This window comes from Aythya fuligula, chromosome 6 (genome assembly GCF_009819795.1).
Source record: "Aythya fuligula isolate bAytFul2 chromosome 6, bAytFul2.pri, whole genome shotgun sequence".
In the NCBI taxonomy this organism is placed as follows: Eukaryota; Metazoa; Chordata; class Aves; order Anseriformes; family Anatidae; genus Aythya; species Aythya fuligula.
The window spans coordinates 18650046-18668124 of record NC_045564.1 but is presented as its reverse complement, the minus strand read 5'-3'; the positions used below and the strand labels follow the sequence as shown (position 1 = coordinate 18668124).

Here is an 18079-nt window from a genome sequence, read left to right as displayed (position 1 = left end):
ATCTTAAACTGGGGATATCAGCAGATGAGCCCCAGTATATCATGCTGTAACTTTTTAAGGTGGCTTCAGTTGTCATTATTCACCCAGACCCTGTCACAGGCTAGCATCTCCCTATGACAGGCAGCTGAATGGAAATGTGCTTGTGCTTCAGCTGCTTTAAGGAAAATAATGCGGGTGCTTACAGCTTTGGCAAATTCTCATGGCTTTTGCAGCAGTTGTTAAATTAATGTCCCAGTGCTTTAACAGAAGTTATGCTCCTACTGCAAAATTGGCAGGAGGAAACAAGGGCCAGGACCCAATTACTCCAACGCAAAAGTCAGTATCTTACCAACAATAAGCAGAGACAGTGAGCTTGAATTAGGACCTTGGATTCACAAAATTTGTCAGTCTGTCAATGCCCTTAAACTGTTAATGGACCATGGAATTTCTGAAATAGGGCCATGTAGATGATTAAAGGACTGGAGCACCCATCAGATGAGGAGAGACTGAGAGAGCTGGGACTCTTCAGCCTGGAGAAGATATCTCAGGGGGATCTTATCAGTGTGTACAAAATACCTCAGCCAGGAATGAGTGTTTCTCTCACCACTGCCTGCTCTGCCCCTCAGGCTGGACAGAGAGGTATGTTTGTGAAGAAATGTTTGGGGAGAAACACCCCATGATAGAGACTTCAGTGCAAAGCAGCATCAGGAGTGCTGGCACCTCTCCTCTCCACTAATGGTAATGGTGCAAAACATCCAGCCCAGAACAACGCTTTCTTCACTCATCCTTCTGCGCACCATGACCTTGCAACATGGCAGCTTCACTAGGCTGCTGGGGAAAGGATTGATGCTCTTCTGTGTCCTGTCACTTTGTTTTCCTGCTGGCAGAACAGAAGTGGTGCCAGCAGCCTCAGGCTGGAAGGGAGCAGAAACAGATGAGAAGCAGAAATGGAGGCAAAGTGGGACACCTATACCTGGGACATCCTAAACTGGGCTATCTGTACTACACTGCAAAAGGTGGTACTGCCGATTACTTATCTATTAATTTTGGAGCTGGCATCATGCAGATTTAAGTCCAAGGACAGCTGGGCACTGATGGAAATATAATATGAAATGAGCCACATAAGCTCTCAGGTGGTGACAGAACTCCCCATAACCCAGTCTATCTTTGTGTCTTGCTGCTACAGGGGAGCCAGGCAAAACAAAACCAGCTACACACATTTTCTTGACTGTTTCCATTGCTAAGCACTCTTTTTTTTTTTCTTTTTTCTTTCTTTTTTTTTTTTTTTTGTACACAGCATTTTCCACGGTCTTTTTTTTTCCACTCCAGCAGCCATCTTCCAGCTTCTGGTCTGCTTCTGGTCTCATTGATGCAGTAGACATATTGAAAACTCAATAACAGAAGTTATTAAGCAGGTATTCCATATTACAACACCAGGTGTGGGGGAGATCACTGTAACACACACACCAAGGGACCAAGGGTTACTGGCAGTGTGCTTATGTTAATGGCATATATACATATTCATTTCATTTCCTGTGAGTCTCTTGCATATTCATCAGGTCTCCAAAGGATCATTAACATAGGTTCCTGCCCCTATTTGCATGCATGCTAGAGTCCTTGGGTGGTTGTCCAGCATACTCTGGTGGTCTTTTGATGAAGGCCAGAAGTCTTCCTCTCTGCTAAACTTCTGATCCTTCCTTTCTTTGACAGACTTCAGCAGTCCAAGCCAGTTCTTGCTGGTTCTATTATCTCTGTGCATACAGTCTTTTACTCCCTTATCTTTAAGGTTGTCCTGTCGTTGTGGTTAACGTACAATTGCGTTATCACAGCTCAATGTTACTACATGTCTGAGGTTCCACTATCCCATGAGGAATACAGACAGAGATGGACGAAGCGTAAGAGATTGAGAAAAGACACCTTAATGGGAGCAACTTTGAGTACTATTAATAAAATGACCCCTCTGGGTTGTATCTTGGCCCATTGGAAGGACATTGGCAGGCCACCCAGAGGAGACGTTAATCCTAAGATCTTAGCTAAGTATCGTAACCAATGGTGGACTTAAAACATGGAAAAAAAAAAAAAACGAACAAACTAATGTCTCTATGTAACTAAACCGCCTATCCTGGCAGGTCCCAACAGCACAATGCCCAAGCACTCCTCCGGATGCAGGCCAGCATCCACGTATGAGAATGGCAAGTATTTGTTTTACATTTCAACACTCGGGAACCCGCTGGGAAGCAGAGCGGATGGCCGTGCCTCCAAGTGTGTTCGGAGCACGCCGCACCGAAGCCTCTCAGCGCGCATCTCCTGTGCATGCCTGGCCTCAGCACCGCGCCGTGCTCCCGATTTGCCCCGGTCGGTCCCGGTTTGCCCCCCGGTGCCTGCGAACCGCTGCCTCGCCCCCCCGGCACCCCGGCGAAGGAGGGCGCAAGCGGGGCCGGCCCCTGCGGGGTCAGCCCGGGGGGGAGCGCGCGGCGCGTCCCCGGCTCCCGGCCGGCAGCGGCAGCGGCAGCGGGGCGGCTCCCCGGCCCCGGGCCGACCCCGACCCCGCCCTGCCCCTGCCCCTGCCCCTTCCCTTCCCCTCCCCTCCCTCCGTCCCGTCCCGTCCCGTCCCATCCCGTCCCTCCCCTGCGCCGCGGAAGATGGAGGGCTACCGGCGGTTCCTGGCGCTGCTGGTGTCGGCGCTGCTGCTCGGCTTCGTGGCGGTCGTCTGCTCGCTCGTCTGGGTCTTCCGTTACCGAGAGGGGCTCGGCTGGGACGGCGGCGCGGCGGAGTTCAACTGGCACCCCGTGCTCGTCGTCACGGGCTTCGTCTTCATCCAGGGCATCGGTGCGTGGGGCCCCGGGGAGGGAAGGCAGGGGAACGAAAGGAAAGGAAGGCAAGGCGAGGCGAGGCAGCGCTCGCACCGAGACGGGACAAATGGTCCTTTGTAGTAAGGCGAAGCTGCGATGTGTGTTTTTGTTGTTTTCTTTTTCTTCGTTTCTTTTTTTTTTTTTTCTTTCTTTCCCTTCGAGCACTTGTTTACCCTGGCCTGGGTTTGGCAGCGCTTTGCGTAGTGCTCGAGGTGTGTTTTCCTAGCCAGCCTCGCTTCGGGGGAGCTGGGAACCGAAATGCCAGAACTGCTGCCCAAGGAAAGTTTCTCTCTTTTGGCTGCGTCCCTGCTGGCTTGCTCTCCTGAGTCTCCCAAGGAGAAAGGAAAGTTCAGCACCACTGAAGCCAGACCCGGGAGCGGGGTTGGTGCCAGGGAAGTCGTAGCACCAAAGGCATCACCACGGTGCAGTTCATCAGTGCAATGTTGTGCAAATTCTTTTGAGAAATACATCTTTTAAATTAACTTTTAATTCTGTTGCCTGAGTAATATAAAACTTTATTATGACGGGGTAGGATCACTTTTCAATAGTGCTTGAACATTTGATCGCATATGGTTCAGCCTCAGACTAACTTAAAAGCGTCCCGTTACTCGCAACGTGAGCAGTGCCTTTTCTTCCATCGTGCACCACTCCTGTGGTAGGCCATGAGGGCAAGCGCTGCTCTTTGATGCCAACAGGAATGTGGAGTTTGAACTATGTGGTTTTGCTGCTAGTGTAATGAGCTAATTCCAAGAAAATGACTAAATTAGAGATGATACAGTTGATAAATTGTAAGAATTTAGGAGAGATAAATGCAATACTCTCATGAAAAATTTGACAGACGTAACAGCTCCCAACGGTATGTTCTGATAAAGCCAGTGACCAAATTCTTGCTAATTTCAATGTTCAGAGAATACACTAAGAAATGTCAGTAATTTCTCAAAGAAGGGCAAATGAATGTTGCAGGCAACAGTGGAAATTCTTCCAGTTTTACCACTGACTTCTTGGGGGGAGGTGAGGGGAAGACTTTACTGTTCTTAAGTAACAAAGAGCCTCTGGAGGTTTAAAGCATAAATGTAAACAGAAGTATTTTTTCTTTGTAATAGGGGGAATTAACTTAGAATTTCATTGCTAGTAACCTTATTTACATTTGCTTCGTTGCTGAATGATAGATTGCACTCACCCCGCCAGGAAACATGTCCAGCACATCTGGACATTCATTCCCGTGGAACGTGGTGTTTGGATCGCATGTGTGCTCGCTCTGCCGCAGGAGCCCAGCCAGTCGGAGGCTGGAAGATGAAGGAGGAGTGGGTGGCTGCCTACTTCTGGTTACGTAGGGAATTTGGTGATTTGAACAGACGCTGCAAATTCAATTTTCTCAGCGGCAGTGGGGTGTGTTCTGTGCTTCGTTGCTTTAAGTTACAAATAAGTTTTGAGCAATAAAAATTCTTTGAAGCTGTTTTATATAATGTTGCTCAATAGGTCATGTGAAGTGTAATTTCAGGCTACAAATAAGTAATGAAGAACACCTGTGACTTCACTAAGATAAATAGTACTTATTGTGATCAAACTACTGTGCTTTTTCTTTTTAAAGACCTAGAATTGTTGCAGAAAATAGGGGGAGGTTTTCTGCAGAACTTCTTCCTACTCACTTGCTTCTATTTCCTCTGAAACTCGGTTTGCCCGTTTCAGAGTAAGGATGTTTCCTCAAGCCTTGTGTAGGGTAAGAGTATTTGTAAAGTAAATGGAAGTTTACTGTGGCTTGAAAAAAAAAAAAAAAAAAAAAAGAACATACACAAGAAATTCATTAATAATAGAGCATTATTTGGAGTTGGAAATTGTGTTACATAATAAAGAAGCAAAGTTGCAGACTGATGTAGTATTATCATAAAAGTAGGTGAAACAGCAGCAGATCAGACACTACTCTGGATCTGATTGAATTCAATGGCAGACTTCTGTCAACTACATTTCAAAGTAATTTGGATGAGTCTGGGGAATAGCTTATTTCTTTGGGTACATACAAGAAAAATAAGTAGTTAAATAAGAAAAAAAAAGAAAAAGTTGTTAAACGTGGAAAGGAATAGCTAAATAACCTTGGATAAATTTGTGTGCAGGATTTGAAATAGTAATGAAATCACCTGTTTCTTGAGTTCACTGAAGTCTGTATAAAGGATAGAACTGTATTGTTGGTCTGTGGGAGGCAGAAGGGATGACCATAATAGTGTGGATGTGGGGAAGTACATTGCTGTATATAACTTGTCACACAAATGAAAAAGCTGTAGGCATGGTAGTATTAATACTGACTATTTGTGGATCAGTACCTGTACGTAAATGATACCTGACAAAACACTGGCAGTGCACAGTAACTGTCCAGATGATATTTCTAGACTTTAAAGTGGGGAAAAAATACAGGCAATGAAAGTTCATGTGCATATTAGCACAGCAACATTTGTTTAAAAGAATAAGATAGGGAAAACACATGAGGAAAAATTATTTTACATCGTAATCGTTGCACGATGACTGTAGACACCAGGGCACGCTCCAAAGCAGTATTTACTTGCTGTTTTGTGTTTGGTCTGTAAATGATAATGCTTGGTTCCTTCCAAAGGACTAATTATGAGATCTCCATTATGATCTAATGCAGAATAAAATATTTTTGAGGGTTTCTCAACTCATTACCTCATAAAAGGATATTTTTTTATCTACAGAGGTGTGACAGTTTATGTTGGATACTGAGAAACAGCAGAGCGTGTTTTGGGGTTGTGGAAAATTGAATAAAGACAATCAGAACAAGGAGGATGGGGTAGTCTCTCATCCCGTTCTACTCTGTCTCTCATCCTTGGGTCAGTCTTTTATGGTATTTATTAGTTACATTTAACCTCTGCACAATAAAGTTTTCAGAGAGGTTGATGCTATGTCTTGGAAGATACTGGCACAACTAATATTCCTCATCAGATATGATTTATAAATATAATGTAACTTGTATTTTAAATAGGCTTAAAATGAGGACATGGCCAAAAGACAGCAATACATCGATAAAAGAGTATAACATGAATGTTATGTAAGAGATCTTGCAGAGAAAAAAAGAAGGAAAAATCCTGGTCTACCACATTACTGTGTGGTGTTCAAGAATCAATTAAATGTCAGGTTGGATGGGGCTTTGAGCAACCTCATCTAGTGAAAGGTGTCCCTTTCTGTGCCACGGGGGGTTGTACTAGATGACCTTTAAAGACCCTTCCAACCCAAGCTATTCTACAACTCTGAAATTTCATCTGTATGGATGAAATTGGGTTAATGGATGAGACAGTGTAACAGCTCACTCTGGCTGAAATATTCTACGTTTTTGCTCCACTTTGCCCTTTCAGCTTTCTCCTTGACTCTGGCTTCATCTTCCTCCTGCCTCATTTCTGCCATCTCCGGCTGTTGTCAGATCCATAAACAACCCTTTCCCTGCCACCCTACTCCTCCAGTATTTTTTTTTTTTTCTGGAATAGCAAGTTGAATTGTCTTCACAAAGGTTCTCACAAGTGCCACAGACAGGAGAAGGAAGATAGCAGACAAGGTGCAACAGCCAGGAGAGCAGGTGCAAATCTGTTTTGAAGTAATCATATTCTTTCATCTTTAAACCATATCTAAAGATAATGCTTGCTCCAAATTATCTGACAAACACAATTACCTCTGCTTTGAATGTAACAAAACATCTGATAAAAGGAAAAGTGGTTAATTCCTGGAGTTTCTAATGTTCACTGAGCTTTAGAATTCTGAGGAATTTGAAGGGCAAGTGACTTCTGAGCTGCAAGGGTCTCATCAGAGGCAGGCTGTGAAGAGGTACTTTTCTTGATGACTTTAGAGTTCTTTGAAATTATAAATAGGGACTTAATTTATTGGGTTTACTTCATTCATTCTAGTGCTAATGTGTTTCCCAAAGAATCTAGTGGCCATACAGAACTTGCCAAAGGCAAGCAGTAGGATCATCCAAGAAGCACAAGAGGAATGAAGTGAATTGTTCCCTTCTGGCAGCTGGGATGTGTTGTGTAGTGCAAGCCCAGTGCATCCCCAGAACCATGCCACGCACCCTCTGGGGTAGGAGGTGTCCCATTAGCAATCCATTATACTGCACTGCAGCACGCACCAGTCAGAAGTACTAGAGAGCTCACTAGAATTTTGCTTTGTGTATTTGGCGATGAACAAGGTGTCCTATGCGACATAAATATTTCAAGATCACTCCACCCTATGTGATGTGCTTTAAAATCAGAGTTCAAAGCAAGAGTGAGATCAGAGTGAAGCAGCTGTGTCTAAGGATGCCTAGACTTGAATAATGTCAATCCTCTTACTAAGCGAGATGTTGTACATAAAGGAAGTTCTTTACAGGACTGCTTTAACACGACGCTACTAAAAGTGCTATAACTGTGTAAGTGCTTTGATCACAGGCTAATTTAAATTTGAGATGAAATTACAGATTACAGCTGAGTCACTCTTTTAGGAGCGCCACTGAAAGCCTAAGGTCCTTCCTCCTCTCTGCATTGTTCTCTGGAGTGTCTTGTTCCCTCCTGCTGGTTGGAGAAGCACCAGTTGTGACAAAGCAGGGTGGGGAAAGCAGAAAGGAAGTGAAAGTGGTGATGAGGAAAGGGGACTGTGCCTTTTGTCAGTGCTAAACTGGCAGGTCTACTCAACTTGCAACGTTTAACTTCACACAGTCCTTACTGAAAGGGGATTAAACCAAAACGTGCTATCATGGATTTGTTCTGGGTTACAGCACATAACATGCTAATGCATGGCATTGCTAGTAAGTGTCCAAGCCATTTATCTGCTTTTCTCTTACAATGTTTCCAAAAGCTGGACAGACAAAAAGTTTCATGGCCCATACAGAGATCTGAGACTAAATGGATACGGAGCTTGATAGTGATTTTGAAAGTTAAATAGATGACAGTGTCTTATGCACCAAAGAAAAGTGTTAGACAAAAATTTTAGCCTGGACATTACCCTTTGAGAACCAAGGCTGAAATCTGAGACCAGGATCTACTCAGCTTAAATTGACTTCAAGATATTTAGAGTCCAGTATTCTGTTCCACTTGGAACAAACTGTTGATAATAGACAAAGCATGGAAGATTTACTGGGAATATCCTGATAGGATACTGAGGTTTGGTTGTGACCTTTTGGCTTACTACATTAGAAATCCTTGATGCTAAATTCTGCCTAATGCAGGCAATTATTTCAATATTAACAAGCTATAAGATTACTGTATAAATTTTGGGGAACTGTTTTAAGTGATCATAAGCTTATTGTGCTGAATCACATATCAAATTATGTCATATAGACTGAGTACCGTCAAGCTGTCTTTAAAGCAAGGCTTCTATCTTCCTGATTTTTTTCTGATTTGCTCTTGCCTCTTTTAAAAAGTAGAAAGTTGAGAACTATCTAAATGCTGTATATATTTAAATATTTTAAGGGACACTTTCATTCCAGTATTATATATTTACACAGTATGTAAAAGCATGTATTGATTTAAAATCTGCTTGTAGACTGGAAATTCCACTTGTGAACAGTGTTTTCTTTGTGAATTATGTAGTGGAGTGCTGTATTTCGTGGCATGTATCCAAGTCAATATACATATGTGTAAACAGAACTTTAAAATTAATTTGCCATTTATTCATTGCGACATTGAGTGTTTTTTGTTTGTTTGTTTTTGCATAAAAATATAGGGTTATAAAGAAGTAATGAGGAAAGCACGTGAGAATTACTTAAGTAAATACTTAATGTTTGGAGGTAGTATCAGGTAATAGATATTTATCAGGTAATAGATATTTTATTTTCTAGTGCATTTATTTTCTCATGAGTGTTTGGAATGGAAACTTCTTTTCAAACCTGGATATATTCTTTGGTTTTGATACAGCTAATTATATATAAGGATTTGAATATCATTTTATAAGCAGAAACCTTAAATCAAGATTTGATGAATCAGATGAATGGAGCACAGCCTTTTTGCCCAGGCAAGGTATTAGCATGTATTGGTCAAAGGAATGGGCCTGCTCATAAATATTTGTCCCCTGTTATCTGAATGTACTTGTGTGTTAGCACACATCCAGAAATACTACAAGTTTTTATTCAGAAGTACCTGGGGCTTCAGTGATCTGGTCGGGTCTGTGTGCAACAGACAGGGGTCAGTCATGGCAGCGAAGGAGCAGTGAGGACCTTGAGGAAAGAGGAGCGCTCCAGGCTGTTATTTTTATGGACCATCTGGAATCAGAGTACTAGAAATTGTTGTTTTCTTCACACTGGACAAAACACAGTATGCTAGTGTTATACGTGCAGCTATAGGCGAAAGATCTTACTTGCATTTAAGTGTTTCAAGAGTTGTAGCTGCCAGATCCTATTATTACTTAAAGTAGGATTATGATTCCCTTATGCTGGGTAGCCCTTTCCTGTCTAAAACAGTCCTACTAATATCAAGGTAATAGATACAGCTATATAAATATCTATGTAATTAGTAAATAGCATCATGTAAAGTTGCAAAGAGAATAAACGTTAAAAAAAAAAAAAAATCTTGCACACTTTCTCAGTGTGTGAACTTCTGGATATAAGAATTAGGCCTTATTCCTCCAATCTGGCTAGTAGCAAAAAATCAAAATCCTATGCAGACTTCCTGTTAGATCAACTTAAGTAACAAGGAAAAGATGACAAGTTTTTTACTGGTACTTTTTTGAAACACACTTGAATTTTTCAAAAAGTTAGGAATAAATTTCCCTAAAAGCTATATTTACGCCTCAGTTGTATATTTGGAATATGCTATGTGTTAGGCTATGTAGAAGAAAAAGCTTTTTTAATAGATTTTTTTTTATTATTATTTTTTTTAAGGATTAAAGGTCAGATTTTCCCTAATTTACAATAGAAATATGTGAATGATGCATGATTATCAAAATCTTAGAGAAGCTATACTGTAAGGCATAACATCTTGTTTCTCTTCTTTCTTCAGCCATTATTGTGTACAGGTTACCTTGGACCTGGAAGTGCAGCAAACTCCTAATGAAGTTCATACATGCTGGATTAAATACCATAGCTATGATTCTTGCCATTGTTTCTATGGTAGCCGTGTTTGAATATCACAATGCCAGGAATATTCCCAACATGTACAGTCTGCACAGCTGGATTGGGCTGACTGCTGTTATATTTTATTCTCTCCAGGTCAGAATCTAACTGTATCTTTAAACCAATTGTAAAGCTAAAGAACGTGTTGAGTAATTCAGGTACTATAGGCACTAAATAATAATATATCATATCCTACAATTCTACAATATGCTCTTAACTATTAGGATACCCATCTTAAATTCTGTGATTTGGCAAATTAGCATGTAAATGAGCAAGTACTGGATCCTTGACCTCAAGGAAAAAAGTATTTTAAAGCATGTTTTGTTTACTTGCTGGGTTTATTTACTATTCAATTATACAGTAGTGTTTTTCTAAGTTCTATAAACTGTTGAAGTTAAAGCAAGTGATTTGGTTTGTTGGTAACATATTTAAACAGAGCTTTTATTGAGGAATTTTCAAATGAAGTAATTGCTTTTCCATTTTTTGTTGTTGACGTTTCTTTTGCAGTTAGCATAAGTTTATAAATTTAAAATTTTTTCTTGGTCTCAGGGCTTCTCTATCACCACAACGAGCACAGTAGGGGGCAGTGCAGACCTAAAGGCTTTGACATTAAATTAGTTACTATAGAGAAAAGTTTTTCTGAATCAGCAAATCTTTGATAAATGTTCATGTGCTTGCTTTTAACTGCTCCTATTGCCAGAGAGTTGGAGTTACCATAATTTAAAAGGAACTAACTTGATATGTTTTGCATTTGGCTTAGAAGAAGAGCAGGCATGCCATGACATGTAGTGTACACATACAGCTGTAATGTTTCTGTGCCTAAAATTCTGAAGTCCTTCTATTTTGTAGAAATAGAAAATAGTTAGCTAGGAAGAAGAAATCTTATGTGTGGGACATTAATGCTTTTGTCCTTCACTGCTCAGGCTAGGACTAGTATTGGAACAGTGTTTTTAACACTCAGAAAAGAAAGAAGGCATATTGCCGCATTGTTAACTATATACTTTATAGTTGAACAACTACAGCTAATGAATAAGAGAATAATGTTAAGATTTTCCTCGTCTTAATAGCAGTTATTTCAGGGAAATCTCTGCTGCCACTATCAGTATTTTTTTCTAATGGTTAAGATGAAGAACTGTGAATAACATCTTAATTCTGCTTTTCATTTTGCTACTCTAAATATGATCAATGGCACTTAACTAAATGCCTTGTCTGTCTGATCAATAGAATAGTGATGTGACTTCTTCCAAACGGGGAAGTAAGTCTCCAGTCAGACTGATATTTTAGAAGCAATTGAGAAATATTGTTAGGAAAGAGTCATAAAACAGTATTTCTGTTAGTAGAGAAGACACTGGAAATGTCTTCATTTCCTCAAAATTAAAGAAATTAATTAAACTTAATTATTTTTAACTTAATTTAAATTAATTTAATTAAACTCTCAAAATTAATAAATTATTGAGGGGGGATGCTCACATAATACTAGACCTGCAGGAATAGTAGTGTACATATATTATATTTAAGCCAATGTATATTAATATAGTACAGCACAAGGACACCAATAGGACAGAAATGTCAAATGGACACCATTTCTTGGAAAGCAGTGACTCTGGAAAGAAGTGCCTGAAGAAATCAGTATGCAATACTATGGAATACACTTTTTAACTTTTAATTTCAAAAAAAAAAATGCAAAGAAAATCTGGAAAAGTAATTTGAGAGCTAGAAAAACTGTCTTCTAGTGAAAGACTTAAAAAGCTCCAATTGTTTAGCAGATATAGAAGGAGATTAAGACATGACTTGATTAAGGTGTATTAAAAAGCTTCCCTGGGAGAAAATAACCAGCTCTTTAATCCAGCATGGAAAGACAAAACAAGAATGAAGGCTGGAAATGAAAACAAGATGAAATACAAATTCACATACTACTTCTCATTTAGCAGCAGGATTAAGTTAAGGGAGAACAAACTAAAGAAAGGATGCAGCCTTAAGGTGCCAGTGCAAGCCTGTGACTGAAAACACCATGTGACATGATGTGCTCTCCTCTGTCACAGACGTAGCACTAATGGGAGGACTCGTGGCCCTGAACAGCTTCACGCTACCCACACACATCTTCACTCTGTAATGCCAGTAGACCACTGCCCTTCTAGAGGCGTGTCCTTTAATTTAGAGAAAGCTCTAACTGGGTGAAATTCTTTAGACCACTCAAGACAAAAGGTTAAACTGCCTTCTGATCTTCATTTATGTGTAAATCCCTAACAGAAGGGGAGAACAGGACTTGAAATTGAAGGGACTGTAAACATGTAGCTAGTCATTCCTTTAATATCTGATTGAGTTATTGACAGTGAAAACTTGCATTTCCTATACTCAGATTGGTAGCAGTTTTAGCATTAGCAGTAAGTTTGGACACCGATATGAGGTGGGATTATTTATCAAATATCTAACGTCTGCTTCCCAGGCACTAATCCGGAATGATTGCTTTGGTTTTGCAAGGAAACCCATTCAAAAATAAAAATGCCAATTCTTGTCAAATTTGTACCTGAAAACATCTCAAATTTCAATTTTTATAATGGTTTTGATTGTGACTGAGACATGCAGCTTGTTTTCCCTAAAGCTTTAACCATGAATCTGTTTTGTGTTTAGCTTTTCTTGGGCTTTGCTGTCTTTCTGCTCCCATTTGCTCCAGTTCCTCTCCGAGCGGCTCTCATGCCAATCCATGTTTATTCGGGTCTCCTCATCTTTGTAGCAGTGATTGCATCAGCTCTCATGGGAATCACAGAAAAGCTTCTATTTTCTCTGTAAGTATTTTTTTTTTTCCCACCTGTTTATTAAATTTATTCATTGCATACTGTAATTCTGTTTGTATAGAACAGTAATTATCTAGTATTGGGACATTCTTTGATTTTGTTTTTTAAAAAGACCTCTTATCTATCAGAGGACTGCTGGTTTAGACCAGGATTGTCTTTAAAACATTTTTTTTTATTTTTTTTTCTCTTTGCAAATGAAAAGTTCTGCATATAGTGAATCCCCACCAGAGGCAATTTTTGTCAACTGTCTTGGTCTCTTGATTGTCACATTTGGTGCGCTTATTTTGTGGATGGCAAGCAGGCCTCACTGGAAGCGCCCGCCAGAAGAAAGCGCTAAAGTTCAGCGGCCCAACGGCGGGGCTCCGGAAGGCGTGGAGGCAGAATCTACCATGACAGATTGCAGTAATGCAGACAGATCTGACGCGGGGTTCAACAGTGATGCGGCCAGAAAACGAAACTTCAAACTTGATGAAGCAGGCCAACGGTCAACTATGTAAAGAAAATATATAGAAAAACAGTACTAGTATACTGCCCAAAAGCCTGTTCCTTCCAACTCAGTTATATGGAGATATATATATATATAGGTTGCAATTTTATTTACGGTATGGCTTGCTCAAAGACATTCAAGCTTTCTGCATATGAATTTAAATTCCAGTGAGTCCCAAACACATCATATTGGTTCATGCTCAGTCCTCATTTAAAGAAAAATGAATGGCATCACATAATGGGAACACGTTTTCCACGTCACTTTTTAAATTAATGTTTTTATCTCTTACAGTCATGAAAAGTTATGGAGACTAAATTCTGTTCTGAGAGATTTTACAGGTATGAATGAAAGCTGTGACGTGTACCAGAGAGCAGAATTTAGCTGTAAGCCCATGCTAATGTTTACTTTTTTAAGGACTTGATTTCTCAAGTTGACTAAACCCCTCACAAACAACTAAGACCTATAGGCTTTGAGGTCACTCAGCACTTTGCAGAGTTGCACTGTAAAAGTTTTTAGTCTAAAATTTTGAATTCAGACAAAGAAATAGAACAATTTGCCTGTTATCATAGTGAAATGTGGCTTTTTAAAACTTCATGGAGTTTTTTGTTGTTTGTTTGTTTGTAATCAGAATGTATCTGTTGAATTTCTACCAAATCTATATATTTTATAGAGGTAACATATACTTTACTGAAATCTTAGGAAACTGCAATGCATCCAAGAATTTGTCTTGGAAAGCTATAGACACGTACTTAGAAAAATATGTATCGCTTAACCAAATCTTCTTTCTATCCCAGAAGGCAGCATTTTACTATCTTGATTTGATTGTACAGTTCCTATTGATTTATGGCAGTAGACTAGAAATTAGTTGGTTAGAAACCAGAGTAGACTGGTAGTGATATCAGATAAGAAAGGAGCTTGAAGTGAGAGATGTTTTCTGCCAAGAAACAGATGAGCTTTGCTGATTTGATTAAAATACTACCAGTTAACTGAAAGCTGATTTTGCCATCTCTGTACCGGTGTAACAGTCATTATTGTGATAAGAATTAAGACATAATTTAGTCTACAAGCAAGCTACATTAACTCTATGACCTCTCTTATTTGAAATTAAAGTGTTAAATAATGCAGTTCAAGTCTCTACTGGCACTTTAGTTTTATAGTTCTTTCTAGTAATCAGTGTATTAATGTATTATGCTCATTCAGTTCTTTCACAGATACAAACAATACTTTTTTATTACCATAGAAGAATAATTGTAATAGATTATTTTGATTGCACATTTCCAAAGTGATGAGCCTTTCTATTATAATGTCTTCTAAAAGCTACAGAACCCATTAAAAGTCATCTTGGTAACTGCAATACCTGTTCTAAATTTACTATTCTTCATGTTGCATAGACTGTTTCAGGCAGTAGATCCTTTCCTTTTTAAGGCTAGATAAATTTGCATCTATCTAATTAAAATATTCAAACACATTAAACTTTGGCAAATACATATTTTTGTAGTTAGTGTTGCATTAATACAAACAATTTTGATTATGCATTATTTTGCATCTTTGACAAAAAGCACCTCAATTCCTGTTATTTGATTTGTAATAACATTTAATTATTTGGTGAGTGCAGTATAGAAACCTAGCAGAGCACATTATTAGAAAAAAAAAAAAAAGTTACCTATTGTGCTATTTGGTACTCAAGGACTACATCCCAGAGTTCTGCTTTTACTTACATATACATGTGGATGCTTAAGACCCATATAGCATTGGTGAACTGTTTCATGTGAGAAAACGCTTGTCCAGTCCCAGTATGCACAATGGATTGGACAGCTTTTTCCTTGTTTTTCAAGCTCTACACAATTATTTGTTTTCCCTAAAATTGTTCTGAGCAGCTACAGCATAAAATCCAAACAGTACTACTAGCAGCTTTCTGAAAGAAAAATGAGAACACTTGTTTTACTTGAAATGAGTGCTCAACTGACATGATGTTATGCATCCTACTGTGTATATTATATATTAAGTAGCAAAAGGGATTTGCTGTAGCTTCTGGAGAACACTAAACTGTGCTACCATTTTTTCTTGTGATCTCTTTATGTTCTGCTCAAATAAGCCTGTGTTTCTGGTGAAATCAGTAAGCATTTTGTTACAGCTGGTGGATGCACATCTAGTCTTTGTGTGAGATGCTCTGTTAATGCTTTTGAAGTATGAGTTCATGTATGCACTTCACAACACGTGGACCACAGGCAACTTTAAGTTGGTGTGTATTGCTTTGTTGCTGTGTCTCATCTATGTTTGAACACAAGCCCATTCAATCCTTGCATAGCACTGAGTCATCTAATATAAAGTGTGTGCATGTGTGCAAGGTAGTCCAAGGACTGTTCTGGAATAAACTCTAACCGTATTGTATATTGGGAAGAAAAAAAACCTGTTATTTCCTTTGTTACAACACTGACTTAGAAGTATCAAAATAACAACTTCTGGGTGAACATGCTGTTTAAAGTTAAGCTACAGTAACCAGTATGCCTTTTGTTTTCCATTTTATTCCACAAACTGTTCATGACACTTGAAAAAGAAAGGTGGCATTTCTTTACTTCTCTATTCGATGATATAAAACTAATTGAAAAACAAGGATTAGCAAACTTTTGGAGGTAGTCTGTCAGACTCTATTTTTGTTTTTCAACTTTGAGGATAAACACAATGGTAAGAAACTCAATGGGAGCTGGGAGATTTCATTCTGGGCAATTACCGTTACAAGCAGGTAATCAGTGATATTTCGTTTGCGTGGTGTGGGCTTCTGGCTGCTTTGAACTTTGGAGGGTCCCTAGGAGTAGCTCCTAGCTCCAAAACCTTGCTCAACCTTAGTGTGTGCCATTTAAAGTAGCCTCAACATGCTATAGACTTTGGCTTCTGCTCTAAATTGATTTAAAAGATCTCTAAGTATCCTTGCAACATATAAGGTTAGTTCAAGTGCTAAATAAAAATACATAGGACTTGGGAGAGTAATTTTCTCTGGAAAAAATGTACTCATACAGCCACTTCTCAAAGGGGCCTTCCATCACTTTTTCTTTCATACAGATATTTTTATTTTTTTTACCTTTAGTTATGTGCAGTGGTATCAACACAGGAAATAAAAAGGGTGCATTTTCAGAGATATAAAAAGAAGTTAGAATTCTAGCTTTTTTTTTACCAGTTTTTGGCATGTGCAAACATTTTCTACATTGTTACGTTTTTACAGGGACATGATTGTACAGCTTACAGTCCAAGTTTGAATTCCCATTAAAACAGGAAGTTACAAAACCTACCAATAAAAGTACTATTTTTAAGATGTCTGAAAAAATTATTACTTTTAATATACTTGCTGTCTTGCTGTACTGAACACAAAGGCAGAACAGTGTTTTTTTCTGACATTAATGAAGCTGAAAGATAATGGTGCAAATTAGATTTTAAAATTGAATGTACAGTAATTATATGTACACATCTTACTACATGTAGCCATGAAGATTGCATATGATATTGTAAATATGGATTACTTATAGACTTGGATATTTTATTGAGAGAGTATCTGATATTGCCAAATATTTTCTAATACGGAAGACTTCCTTTTGTTTCCATATCTGAAAAATCTTTCCTCTGTTTCTAATTGTTCACAAGAACGTAAAGAATTATTTTATTGTTTTGTTACTTGCCTTACTTACTTGTAGACTAAAGCAAATGTTTAATTACAATGTATATTTTCTTACTCTTTTTTATGCTAATAAAAAAGAATTTTCAAGCTTATGATACCACTGAGTGCAGATTTATATTATGGTACTAAAACACAACTTTTTAAATTTGGCAAAAGATTGAATTACTCATATGATTACTTTTTTTGAAAATAGGAGGATATTTTACACTATTTCTTTTTTTTATTTATTTAAATATTCCAAGTATTGCTGATGATATTCCTCATGAAATTTATGTACTGTGTAGTACTAGAAGGATAATCAGTATACAATGGAAAATGAAGGAGTTCACTGTTTAAAGAAAATCTGTATTACACCTCGTGATGATTCTAGAACTTTCCCATAGCAGTTGTTAGAGGGGAAAAAATATCCTCAGGCATGAGATTGCCATTGCAAATAAGGAAAGATCATAAATTCTGATGTATGACTGTTAAATGGTCACATAACATGCTGTAAAATCCAAATACCCTCCAACACATAGCAACAGGCAAACAACACAGAGCAGATGTTGTGAACTCACAGAATGTTCTGACCCAAACTGAAAAATGACATACGCATACATATAAAAATGTATCCACACATCAAATTACTCATCAATAGGTTATTGATCATAAAATGCTATAAATAACAAAACCATCTGTATGAACAGATCTGCAACAAAGTAAGAATTAAAGTATGTTCTTGACTTTGGTTAAGAGCAATTGGAAAATCTTCTCAGAGTGTAAAGCATAAACTCATTACTCCTGGATATCATACATGTACATTTGTTTGCTAAACCTTTCTAACATGATCACAATCATAGAGGAGTAAAAAAAATACTGTTACAATCATTACTACAACAGAATACTTGCTGTAGTCAAACCTCATTTTGCTGCATTCAAACCAATTCCCTGTTGCTGATAACTTCTTTTAACTGTCTTCTGCTGGAGGGCCTTTCTGATAAAATACTCTATATCTTCTCAGTATGTTGGTCATTTCAAAATTCAATACAAGCTGAATTATATTCACACTTAAAAGAGAGGAATCAAAGTTTGGGGGGTGGGGGACTGCATTTGTGTGCAGGCGTGTTTTCTGCAAATATATGATGGAATCCTTATATACAGATTTTTTGCATTGTATTATGATATGAGCAACACTTTTGATCTCTTTAAGACTAGTGGGATGTAATAAAGAGT

General features: G+C 38.5%; 1 protein-coding gene across 2 annotated transcripts; it reads left to right on the top strand.

Moving 5' to 3' along the window:
- Nucleotides 1–2620: 2620 nt before the first annotated feature.
- On the top strand, nt 2621–16830 carry LOC116490844 (cytochrome b reductase 1). 2 transcript variants are annotated; one of them, XM_032190381.1, is made up of 4 exons: nt 2621–2808; nt 9803–10011; nt 12547–12701; nt 13012–16830. In XM_032190381.1, the coding sequence occupies exons 1-4, from the start codon at nt 2622–2624 to the stop codon at nt 13205–13207; spliced, it is 747 nt and encodes a 248-aa protein (XP_032046272.1). In that variant the 5' UTR covers nt 2621; the 3' UTR covers nt 13208–16830. The 2 variants fall into 2 exon arrangements, with proteins under 2 accessions (XP_032046272.1, XP_032046270.1); XM_032190379.1 differs by having other exon boundaries at nt 12913–16830.
- Nucleotides 16831–18079: the final 1249 nt, after the last annotated feature.

Excerpts from the sequence above, each read along its gene's own strand:
- LOC116490844 (XM_032190379.1), top strand. The coding sequence starts at position 2,622 with ATGGAGGGCTACCGGCGGTTCCTGGCGCTGCTGGTGTCGGCGCTGCTG. Across the intron at positions 10,012-12,546 it reads TTATATTTTATTCTCTCCAG|CTTTTCTTGGGCTTTGCTGT; the intron begins GTCAGAATCTAA and ends TTTTGTGTTTAG. Across the intron at positions 12,702-12,912 it reads GAAAAGCTTCTATTTTCTCT|TTCTGCATATAGTGAATCCC; the intron begins GTAAGTATTTTT and ends GCAAATGAAAAG.